Source organism: Mus caroli, chromosome X (assembly GCF_900094665.2).
Source record: "Mus caroli chromosome X, CAROLI_EIJ_v1.1, whole genome shotgun sequence".
Taxonomy (NCBI): Eukaryota; Metazoa; Chordata; class Mammalia; order Rodentia; family Muridae; genus Mus; species Mus caroli.
The window spans coordinates 139763560-139776286 of record NC_034589.1 but is presented as its reverse complement, the minus strand read 5'-3'; the positions used below and the strand labels follow the sequence as shown (position 1 = coordinate 139776286).

At 45.6% G+C, this 12727-nt stretch overlaps 1 protein-coding gene across 1 annotated transcript in view; it reads right to left on the bottom strand.

Moving 5' to 3' along the window:
* Fgd1 (FYVE, RhoGEF and PH domain containing 1) overlaps nt 1-12727 on the bottom strand; it is a 43996-nt gene that overhangs the window by 18655 nt on the left and 12614 nt on the right. The window contains exons 3-7 of the mRNA XM_021153177.2: nt 4713-4886; nt 4049-4226; nt 3485-3923; nt 1928-2017; nt 933-1081 (exon numbers count right to left, since the gene is read on the bottom strand). Of these exons, the coding sequence (XP_021008836.1) occupies nt 933-1081; nt 1928-2017; nt 3485-3923; nt 4049-4226; nt 4713-4886 (1030 nt within the window). The remainder of the gene's footprint in view (nt 1-932; nt 1082-1927; nt 2018-3484; nt 3924-4048; nt 4227-4712; nt 4887-12727) is intronic.

Below are 12727 nucleotides of genomic sequence, written 5' to 3'. Positions count from 1 at the left end.
TCCTGGAACTCACTTTGTAGACCAGGCTGGCCTCGAACTCAGAAATCTGCCTGCCTCTGCCTCCCGAGTACTGGGATTAAAGGCGTGCGCCACCACGCCCGGCTTTCAGTTTAGCTTTTAAACTTATTCTTTTTATTTATTGGGGGGGGGATCTGATTTTTAACACAGAGTCTCTCTGTGTAGCCCTGGCTGTCCTGGAACTCACTCTGTAGACCAGGCTAGCCTCAAACTTAGAGATCCTCTTGCTTCTGCCTCCCAAGTAGTAGGATTAAAGGCCTGAGCCACCACCACCTAGCTTTTTTAAAAAAATAAGACAAGAGTCTCACTATGTCAGTCTAGGCTGGCCTCAAATTCATTGATCTGCCACAGAGTCCCTAATGATAGAATTATAGGCATCCAACTGGAACAGCTAAATCTCAACACTTTCTCTTGTCTTAAGTTTGATGGTGGTGGTGGTGTCGTAGGGCAAGAGAAAGAACAACTTTATAGAGCCATTTCTTTTCTTCCATTTTTATGTGGGTTCCAGGGCTTGAATTCAGGTTGCCAGCAGCAAGCACCTCTACCAACTGAGCTATCTCATGAGCTTTCGCACACTCTCAAGGGTTCTGCTATTCTGCTGTAGCATTCTAGGCCTTCATTTGTGTTCCACATTAGATTGGGAGGGCCAAGAAGGCAGAGATTGGGCGGTTTTGTTTTTTTTTTGGGTTTGTTTGGTTGGTTTTGTTTATTCAGAAGAGAAGAAGGTAGGTAAGATTGAACTTATTTTTATGAAGCCAGGGATGGAATCCAGGGCCTTGCATATTCTTGGCAAGAATTCTGTCACTGAGCTACATCTCAACATCTTCAGCCCAGGAATGAAACTCTCTGAATACATCTGGGCTTAGCATGTAAGTTGATGCCAGAAGAGGCAGACTGGCTCTGAGGCCCCTTACCATTCCTCCATGCGCTTCTCTAGCTCAGGCAGCAGGAACTGCTGGTGGAAGCAATAGATGGAGCAGATGTTGGAGAAGATGCCGTGGACCACATCTGCGGGGAATGAACTGCGGTTCCGAGCTTCTTCCAGCAGCCGGGCACAGAATACCTGGTGGAGCAAGGCATGAGTGCTCAGCCCAATTGAAATGAGAGCTTAGCTGGGGAAAGGGCAGCTAGCAGGTAAAGGCATTTATCTGTGGACCTCTGAGATTAGTGCTGGTCTTGAGACCAAGGAGGGTGGGAATTTAGAGAATTGCAGGTCACCAAGATTAGGAGCTGGAATTAGGAACTGGGATGATGGCAAGTTAGGATTGGAGCAAGGTCAGAAGCAGATTCAGGTTTAGAGAGAAGGCTGGAATTAGATCCCTTTATTGTAACAAATGTTTATGAGTGTGTCTAGTGTATAAAGCACTGTCCTGGAGGCTAGGATGGAACAATGAAAGACAAATAAAGATCCCTACCCTCAGGGATTCTAATGGATGCAGAGTGAAGAAAAAAGTCAAGGTTAGAATGAGGTCCATGAAGATGGATACATTAAAGACGAGGGGAAGAGTCAGAAGTGTCAGAGTCACAGGGTTGGTTTATGTCTGTTAAGAGTTAGGAATGAGGCCGGGCGTGGTGGCGCACGCCTTTAGTCCCAGCACTCGGGAGGCAGAGGCAGGCGGATTTCTGAGTTCGAGGCCAGCCTGGTCTACAAAGTGAGTGCCAGGACAGCCAGGGCTACACAGAGAAACCCTGTCTCGAAAACACCAAAAAAAAAAAAAAAAAAAAAAAAAAGAGTTAGGAATGAGGATTGACCTTGTGAACATTATCACAACTGGCTTCAAGGCCAGCCAGAGACCTTACCACTTCTGGATTCTGGTCCTAATGGTGGAGTTAGGCTTAGGGCCTCATTTCCTCTATGGAACCTACCTACCACATCCTAGGGTCCTGGGACCCCAGAGGGGCCATTCACCTGATCCAGGAGATGGAGCCTGGAAACATAGGCCTTCTCAGTTTGCAGGAGCTCATTGGCAATATGGAACACCTTCTGCTGCACAGTCAGCTGTAAAGAAGAAGTGACCTTTGATACATCATCTCTACCTTAACCCCAGCTCCTTCTGTACATTTTTCTTCTCTCCTTCCCTTCCCCACCCTCTCACTCATTTATCGGGTATTGCTATGTTTCTCAGAGTGCCCTCAAACACTTGGACTGAAGTGATAGTCCTACATCAGTTTCCCAGTGGCTGGACTCCAGGCAATGTCACCATGCCTGACTCCTCTAAGTGCACATGATGCTCTAACCTTAGTTCCTCCCTCAGATAACTCTGATCCGATTCATAAAGCATAAATATCACCCAGGAAGGATTCCTGTAGTTGCATCCTTCATAAAGTTTGTCCCTCAATGCTGAAGATACAAACTTCCTCATATGGGCAGTCATATACCACCCATTGGTCTACTTTCTCTACTCATTGAGCATGGTTTGGTGGCTAAACATGGGAAGTAGGAAGTCCAACTTCCTGGATTCAAATCCTAGTATACCTACCATTCACTAACATGTGTAAGTTGCTGAGAATTATTTCTGTATTTAAGAGTCCCCATTATAAAGACAAATAATAGGGCCTATGTCCATTTGTAATGAAGAAAATTTCTTTTATTTTAATTTTTGCAATGTTGGGGATTAAACTTGGGGGTTCATGTATGTTAGGCAAATGCTCTACATTTTCCTACACTCCCAACCCTAAAAGATTTCCTATAAATAAAAACAGAACAGACTGCAGATTACAGTCTCTAAATACCAGCTACTTAGTCACTCATTCAGCTCGCTGTCAGCAAAGGCTTGCTGAGTACGTGGGGTGTGAGAAAGGCACAGAAGTACAAAAATGTCTAAGATTATGCCTGCTGGCTCACTTTCTTGTTTGCAGGCTACACACTTGCTGAGTGTCATTTCATCTCGGTACTCCTGGCCCCAGTCCCCACAGCTGTGCTTAGTTCTGGGAAAGCAGGTCTCCTGGCTGAGACCTTACGTGAGTGCAAGGATTCCTTCTAAAGAAACATTAGCTAGACAACGCATGGAAAGAGTTCCCAACCTAAAGCTTCAGGCTCCTTTGGGGCTCTGGCTCTGAGCCCCTCCTCCAGTTGCTGAGAAGTATCTCTGGCATGTTAAGAGTTTCTGGCATACAAACAAGGAAACTGAGGCTTGTAGTGAGAAGTGGAAAGGGAAGAGACATCCTCAGTGTCACTCAGCTACTGGGTTGTGAAAAGACTGAGGTTCATTAGTGGTTCTCTGAAGAAAGTGGAGCCACCTTCCTAACAGGCATTTAGAATGAGGAATGGCCATTTTGGTGTTCACAGTCATCTGGGAGAGGAGCAGAGTTTTGCTACTTGGGTTCTATACTAGGTGCTAAATAGATTAAGTGGAAGCAACGGCCTGTTTTGAGAAATACCAAGCTGGGAAAGAACCAAATACAAAAGCCAAGCTCCTCCTTTCTCTGCATGGTCCTGCCTCTTGGGTAACACATAAGTCAGTACCTCCACAGACTCCTGTCTCTCCATTGGGGGCACTGGAATTTCTCTTTCCTTTTCCTCCTCTTCTTCTTCCTCTTCCTCTTCCAGGTCACTGTCAACCTCCTGGGAGCCAGGCCGGTGGGGGTCTGCCAAAGCTACTGGCATACTAGCCAGGGCAGGGGGCCCAGGACAGAGGCTGTGGATGGGGGGCCCATCATCACTGACGAAGCAGGTCTCTTCACTGTTGGATGGCGAGCTGATGCTGTCAATGCCGCTGTCCCGGTTAGGCACCTTCTCACCATCCCGGGGCCCAGGAGCCAGCAGGAACAGGCAGCGAGAAGCTTCACCCTCAGGGAGCTGGGACCCTGTTGGCTGTGGGGGTGGCTGTGGCAACATGGCTGGCTCTGGGGGAACTGGGCAGGGGCCAGGGGCTGGCCTATCCGAGGCAACAATCACAGGCTCTCTGAGGTGGGTGATGGACAGACATGGAGGCAGGGTATGAGCATGACCAAGAGGCCTCTTCTACAAGAACCCTTCCTGTCCCAGATCCACCCTTCCCTTACAGGGTCCTATGGGGACAAGACTCACCTTTCAAACTTCTCAATCAATGATGATACTGCTGCAGAACTAGTGCTGGCCTCAGCTCTGGGGGCAAGTCCCTTGGCCACTCTAGGGTCTGCAGGCAGAGGGCGTGATGGTGGTGGAGGAATGGGCTCAGGAGGAGGAAGCACCCGGGGCATCTGCAGGTAGCTGGGCTTTGGGGGAACTGGAGTGATGGATGGAGAAGAGAGGAGAGATATCACTGAACTGGATTTCGAGGTGATTATAACCAGGCTATACCTATTTTCACAATACCATAGCTAGCCCTGACTGACTTTAAAGTCACAGCAACCACCCTGTCTCAACCTCCTGAGTGTTGGCAGTATAGGCATGGACTGCCATGCTTTTTTTTTTTTTTTTTTAAAAGTATATGAGTAAGTTGCTCTCTTCAGACACACCAGAAGAGGGCATCAGATCCCATTTTTTTTTTTTTTTTTTTTTGGCCTGAGGTAGGCACAGAGTAGGACTGACCGATGTGAAATCTCAGTAGGCTATATTAGCCACAGGCAACACCTTTCTGCCCATTAGATAGGTATCACTCACTGCCCTTTGAGATAAGGGCACTTCCCTATTCTTCTGCCATGCATTAATTTCTCCTTTTCTTTTGTACACCTCTCTGGTCCATTTCTCTGCTCTTAATGGAAGCACTTACCCTGTGGCTTTGGGCCCGGTGCCCGCTTCAGTGGTGAAGGACGTGGGCCAGGGATTTCAGTGGGAGGGCCTGGATCTGAGCGAAGCCGTTGGGGACCTTCTGGATGAGGCTCAAGGCTCTGGCCAGGGTCAAGGGACAAACTTTTAACCAGGATCCGGTTTCCCTGGTGCAGTCCTGTAGAAAGGGAGACTAGACATGAAGTGACTGACTGATTTTACCCCAAGGGAGAATAGAAGTAGCATATCTTAGCTGGTATCTAGGGCTAGGCTCCTTTGAGTCCTGTGCTAGCCACATGGTTTTGCCTAAAGCCTAAGCCTCTCTTCCAGGCTTTAGCCAGAAAGTCAGGCCCAAGGTGGAGATTGGCTATTTTCATCAAGAAGTTATAATTCTCTGTGATTACTATATTGATCCCATGTCTGTCAGTAAGTAATTAAGGACTTAAAGCAAACGCTGGATTTCAACTAGGTGGAGGATAGACGTGACTAGCCTAAAGTTCACACACACACATACCTGGAGCTGTGGTTTATACAGCCATTCTTCAGTCTATTAATTGTTTTGTTTGTTTTTTAATCAAGATCTCACTGTGTAGCATAGGCTAGACTCAAATTCATGACAATCTTGCTTCAGCCTCCACAGTGCCAGGATTATAGGCATAAATTACCATTCCTGTCATCTTTATCCCATTTCTTTTTTTTTTTTAATTATTCTTTTTTTTTAAGATTTATTTATTTATTATATATAAGTACACTGTAGCTGTCTTCAGACACTCCAGAAGAGGGTGCCAGATCTCGTTACGGATGGTTGTGAGCCACCATGTGGTTGCTGGGAGTTGAACTCTGGACCTTCGGAAGAGCAGTCGGGTGCTCTTACCCACTGAGCCATCTCACCAGCCCCCTTTATCCCATTTCTTAAAGCCCTAAAAAACATCTGAACTTTGTTGTCTACAATTTTGTACAGCTAAGTGTCTTTAGAAGAAATGATGAAACTAGGAACTAGGGAGTTAGCTGATGATGGAGCACTTGTTTAGCATTTGCAAGGCTTAGGTGCCAGTCCCACTATGTGCACACATTGCACACTGGTGGAACTATATTTTATAAGCAAACATTTTTCTCTTTAAAATCCCAGTGTCTTACTAATTTGTTTACCTTCCTCTATTTCAACATCCACCTAACACCTCCCCACCCTCCCGACCAGTATTCAGAATACAAGCTGCTCAACTTTTCTGTGGTGAAAGAGGCCATGAAAAGCACTGTGTACGGAGAGGTGCTTGTAATAAGGTGAGGACGATGGAGCAAGCACTAGTCAAGAACTCCCAGAGCACCAGGCACAGTATGGGCCTATGAGCCTAGCACTTGGGAAGCTGAAGCAGAAGGACAATGAGTTCAAAGTCAGCCTGGGCTACAAACTAAAAACCCACTGAACACAAATAAACAAATAACAAGTCCCACAGCTACAAGGAGAGCATGATGTGCCACAGCCACGTGGCATCTCATCTCAAGGCTTTTACTTTATGTCACAGTCTCTTAAGTGGACAGTCACAAATGGGTCCCCAAAGACACAAGAGCACATGGAATTTATAGTGCTTCACACAACTGCCAGGTCACACAAATTCAAACATCTAAGCACATGTCTTCACCCTCCTGAAAGCCTGGGCACATACAAGTTCACAGACCAGCAGATACAATTCCACATATGATTACACAGCATTGAAATCATCTATAATAAGGTCAAGCGGGGGGTCAATGGTGGTGCACACTTTTAATTGGGAGACAGAGGCAGGCAGATCTCTATGAGTCTGAGGCCAGCCTGGTCTACAGAGTGAGTTCCAAGACAGCCAGGGTTGTTACAAAGAGAAACCCTGTCTAAAAAAAAAAAAGATAAGATGAAACACAATCATAAAGATATAAAAAACACAAATGTTAGTTCTTACACAAAGTCACTTAACCACAATATAACACATACCATAATATAACTTTATATACCACCATATATTGTTCAAGCACACAAAGTTACAAAGGATATTTTTCCATTTATATTACAGGATCATGTACTTTCATATATATCATTAACATGCCTTTAAATGCCTACAAGCATAGTTACAAATAAAGATCACAGCCACACAGGATCCATTATACCAGGTTATGGAAAAAAAAATCCCACATACAACAGCAAAACAGTGTAAAGTCATAAGCCACTACATACCTAGAAACATGGACCCAAATCAGGCACATTTCATGATTGATTATATCACGATCTTGCAACAAACATAACCATGGCATCTGAGGGTCTTAGCTCAAGGATATAGACAAACACAGATACAAAACAACAGGACACATGTCTCTTCCTGCTCTAAACAATGCTGTCATATGCTGTCTTTACATATAGAGACATCCATACCCTTGCTCACCAGATGACACCAGCAGAAAGAGTTGCAGGGTTCTCCTAGTTGTAGAGGGAACCCAGCTTCCATGAACTCCTGGCCTTATCCTGGATACAGACCCTTCCCAGCCTGAGGGAACATGTGCTCTAGATCCTGGCCCCAGTGGGTTTCTTCTACCTTGTACCTGGCTTTGGATGAAGTTTCCTCCTGTGCCTTCCTACCTGAGCAGGCAGAGCCCAGCCTGCATAGCAAGAGTATTCTTCTTCTCACCTCTGGCCCAGTAGAGCTGTTTATCCTGCCCAGCTCAGCACATCTTGGCTGGCCCTGCCCTGTCCTCTCTGGGCATAGGATTGAGGAGGATGAATCACCTGGAGGGTGGTACAGGTGTAGACATAGTTGCAAGGACACACAGCCAGAGAAAGTTGTGGCCAAAGAGTTGCTGAACAAGGCCAAACACACTGCCATGCACGCTTCGTAGACATACACAGGTATCATGGTCCCAGGGGCTCTCTATCTGCTTTCCAGCCCTTAACACCTCAAAGCAGGTAAGCTGCCCTAAGTAAATCCTCCCCACCAGGCCAACAGCTAGGCAGCAGGACTCTTGTGAGGGGGTTGGGCTTCTGTTCTTCTATTCCCCTGCTTCTCAGACTGGTGTGGCCTACCATTCTCTAAGGCTCTGCCCTGGCCCATTCTGGATTCTCCTTATCCACCTGACACTCCTATAGGAGACACATAGGCTACCTCTCTAGTCTCTGCCTCCTTATAAGCAGTCCTGTAGAACAGACTGAGTGAAGTTGAGATTCAGGGATACCCTGGAGTCCCAGATGAGGTGGGCAGGGATACTCTGTCCAGTTTCTTGTGAAGAGATGAAGACAAAGAAAGACTTGGTGACTAGCCCACAATCACACAAGGAAATAGCTGACTCTCAGGTAGACTAAACCTAACCCTGCTTTCCAAAGGAAAGCCACAAGAGACAGGAGAGGACACTAGTGTCATAAAAAAGAAATTGTAGAGCCGGGCATGGTGGCGCACGCCTTTAATCCCAGCACTCGGGAGGCAGAGGCAGGCGGATTTCTGAGTTCGAGTCCAGCCTGGTCTACAAAGTGAGTGCCAGGACAGCCAGGGCTACACAGAGAAACCCTGTCTCGAAAAAAAAAGAAAGAAAGAAANGGCTACACAGAGAAACCCTGTCTCGAAAAAAAAAGAAAGAAAGAAAGAAAGAAAGAAAGAAAGAAAGAAAGAAAGAAAGAAAGAAAGAAAGACAGAAAGAGAGAGAGAGAGAGAGAGAGAGAGAAAGAAAGAAAGAAAGAAAGAAAGAAAGAAAGAAAGAGAGAGAGAGAGAGAGAGAAAGAAAGAAAGAAAGAAATTGTGACTAGTAAAAAGGATACCCACAACCCTGCCCACAGGACAGCAGGGTTTCAGTTCAGGAGTCTGGAGATGGCCACGATAAGGTCCCACTGAAGGGAAGAAGATCCAAGAGCCCTGCCTTCTACTTCTGTAGATCCCTTCTTCCCATTGTCTCCTGTTATCTTCAGTGACTCCCTTTACCCCAGGGCTTACTCTTTCTTGGTGGAATCTTCTTATAGACAGATCACACAACCTACCAGAGGAACTTTCCATAACTCCCTTCTACCCATAAATATAAACATCTTCACTAGATCTCAGTGGTCCTTTATAGCCCTGCTCAACTCTTGGGTTTCCCTCAGTTGTGTTTAGTAAGTGAACTATATTTTGCAGCTGCTAGATTCTGTGCAGAAACAGAAAATCTCGTTCCTGCCCTCAAGGGAGCTACTAGAGTAGGACCCACTTCCTCCTTTCTAAAAACCACAGTACTTCCTATTTCCCCATCCATCCCACCCACCTAGATCCTAAATTGGTTTGCTCCAGACTATTTTTCTTATGGTTGATAATTAATTTAAAACATTTGCTGACACAAATATACCCACCCACACCCCCATGAAGGCTCTGAAGGCTCTCTACCAGCACTGCTCCTTCTACCTCTGGGTCTACCAGAGTCCCTGTTGTTTCTCTCACACACAGTCATCATAAATCTTCTAACACCCCGTACCACATGCCAACTGTGCACAGCCCTCAAAGACCCAAAGAGAACCACAGAGCCACCATGATGTATCCTATCAGTATGCAGTGTGCTCAGCACAACATGCATAACCCAACCACTACGGTACTCCCACAGCTCATAGCAACGACAGGAAGCACACCCTGAGCATCCTAGAGTTTCCAGATACTCCTAAGCTCAGATGTAAAAGTGAGATATACACTCTCTTACTTTACCTCAACAACCTCTAAGCCCTCGGCTGGCTGTAAGGGCAATGGATTTTTGGTTGGTTAGTTTAGGGGGAGGGAGGAAGGGAGAGAAGGAGAGGGAAAGGGAGGGAGAGGGAGATTGTATGTGTGCTATAATGCTGTAACTAGCACATACTAGGCAAGAACTTTACTACTGAGCTCCAGCTCAAGAAACAGCAATATACTACAAAAGTATAGTAATGAAAACAGCACAGTACTAGTATAAAAACAGACACACTAATCAATCAATGGGACTAGAATTGAGAACCTACCTGCTGGCACAGATGTGGGGAAAGGAGAATACTTATTCCCTGATGGTAGGAGAACACACTGGTGAGGCCACTATGGAAATCAGTATGAAGGTTCCTCAAAAATGTAGAAACAGATCAACCACATGATCCAGCTTTATCACTCTCAGCCCTATACCCAAAGGATTCTATATCTTACTATAGAGGTACCTGTTGCTCCGTGCTCATTGACATTCTATTCACAATAGCCAATAAATGGAAGCAGCCTAGATGCCCATCACTGATGAATGGATAAACATGTAGTACTTTTACACAATGGAATATTATTCGGCTATTAAGAAAAATGAAATTGGTGCTTTTGCGGTGGTGGCACATGCTTTTCATCTCAGCACTTGGGAGGCAGAGCCAGGTGAATCTCTGTGTGTTTGAGGCCAGTGGTTTACATAGTGAGTTCTAGGACAGCCAAGGCTACACAAAGAAACCATGTCTTAAGAAATGAGAAAAGAAAAAAAGGAATTATGAACTTCCCAGGTAACCGAGTGGAGCTAGAAACAATCATTCTGAGTAAGATACCCCAGAACCAGAAAGATAAATGTTGAATGTTTTCTCTCATTTCTGAGTGTTAGCTTGAAATCTTTAGATATGGGAGTTCCATTTGGAATACCCATAGTGGTTGGTAAATTAGTAAGAAGCCATGGCAGGGAGCTTTCAATGGAAGTGACATAAAGGGCTAAAGGGGAATAATGGAAGCTGGAGGGTTAAATTAGGATTGAGCATGGGACATCAAGGCATAGGACAGAATAACTTGACTTGGTATTAAACTGACTCCTGATGCATGGTGAATGTGCCCACAGATTACCCCACCTATTGACACCCATCAAAGAAGCTTCTAAGTTTTAGCAGATGGTGATTAACACAGAGACCCACAACTGGTCAAGGTGCAGAGACTAAGAGAGTGTGGGATGCTCAGGAAGGGAGGGATGAATGGGTATGATACACATACATCACAGACCTTCCTCCCAGGGCTCAGGGATCATTGTAACAGAAAGGGCAGAAATATTTTTAGAGCCAGAGATAGTGAATAGTGATAAGAAAACATTGTTAGTCTCGAGACAGAAGGAAAGTTATATATAGGAAATCATAGTAGTTAGTTGTGACAGCACACAAGAGACCTGAACAAGTCAGACAAAATCCCATTGTGAAGAGAGGAGGTGGGTACCACGTCCCAGGTCCCATCCCTAGATGAGTAGCTATTGGCAATTTGGTAGCTGCTGGGAGAGGAAGAGTCAGTTTTGTTTTAGAGTATAGTCACTGGTAGATCAACCATGCTCCGGTGAAAGGCCACATATCTAAGAATATATTGGCAGCACAAACTGCACTTGATGGGGCTAAAAAAAAAAAAAAAGGACATAAAGTTGGGTTGGTAGGGAAGTGGGATGGATCTGGGAGAAGTCAGGGGAAGTGGGATGAATATGATCAAAATACACTGTAGGAAATTTGCAAAAAACAGAAAATATAGTAAAATTATTCAAGATATTGCTTCTGATTTTGACATGTGCCTGTTTGGCAGATACCCGGAGGACATGTTTCTGGGTTTATATGACAGAGCAGGTTCAGCGTCTAGCTGAATTTGAAGACAAAAACTCCTCCTCTGGCCCATTCTCACTGGAACCTGACCCTGCTTCTCCTGCATCTCTTTCTGGAAAGTTCAGCTGCCAGCTCTCCCTCCTTCCCTGGCCAGCAGCATCCTGTCTCCCTTCTCCCAGCTGTAGCCTTGGCTTAATCTCAAAACAACTATGAGAGCTGCAGACCAGCCTTGGCTGTTAACTCTCTGATGACCTGGGACCAAAAGCTCCACAGCTCTGGGCTCATTTTCCCATTTGCAAATTTGGGGCACTATATGTGTGTGTGCTGTTCATTGTGAGAAAATAGTGAGAGGTGGGGGGAGCCACCCATAACCCCAGCAGTCAGGCCTCCTCTAGGATGATGCAGCCTTCCCTTAAGAGGGGGACTGGCTGGGACAGCTGGAATTTCTGAGGTTGCAGTTGGGTAGCAACAGAGAACAGAGGGAGTGGAGAAGAAGAAAGAACAACAGCAAAAAGGAAAGAACTTTTGGGAAACTAGGTCGGCGGGGAAAGAGGATGGTCTCTCGGACTGGGGGAGAAAGCAAGGGCTGAAGGTACAGCTACCCTCACTCTTCCCACCTGTCTCCTGAGCACGAATGAGCTGCAGCTTCACCGTCTCAGCCCACCTTCAGGGTAAGACTACATCCAGACCTGGCTCGGACTAGTAGATGTTCCTTCGGAATCCAAGCACAAAGCTCTGTGAAATGTGTTCTTTGCACGAACCCCAAGGGGAGCCCAACCATTCTCTGAAGTCTACTCATCTTCTGACTATAAAGGTTTGGCAAAAATGGGGTGATTTCAGCAGTGCAAAGGCACCTTCAGAAAGTGGGAGGCATCTGGAGAGCAAGGAGCCTCCTAAGGAGCTTCCGTGTCCTCCTGCAGAACAGGTTCTATAAAAAGGTCTCTTTGATTTTTATTTTTGCTTTGCATTTATGAGACAGAGGCTCATCATATAGGCCAAGCTTGTTTATAACTCACTTTGTAGCCAAGGCTAACTTCAAACTCAAGGTAATTCCCCTGCCTCAGCCTTCTAAGCAGTGGGTTTAGAGGTGTGTACTGCAGTCCTCCTTTAACTTCCTGCTTGTTTTGTTTTGTTTTGTTTTGTTTTTGAAACAGGGTCTCAGTAGCCCAAGCTGGCCTCAAATTTATTCCGAGAACAAACTTGAACTCCCAATCTTCCTGTTTCCACCTCTTTGGGTTTGTTTACTTGTTTGGGTTTTTGTTCGTTTGTTTGTTTTAAGTTTTAAGGTTCCTCTGTAAAAAGAAGAATTTCTATAAAATGGAAGTAATTTCTTTCTTCAAAGTGAAGGGATATTCTGTAAGTGAGGAGAGTTCTACAGAAACCCACTGTAAAGCAGATGGCCTGCCAGTAAATGAAGGTCTGATAAAGGAGAAAACTTGTCCATTAAACAGAGGAAATCCAGCACTCGGGAGGCAGAGGCAGGCGGATTTCTGAGT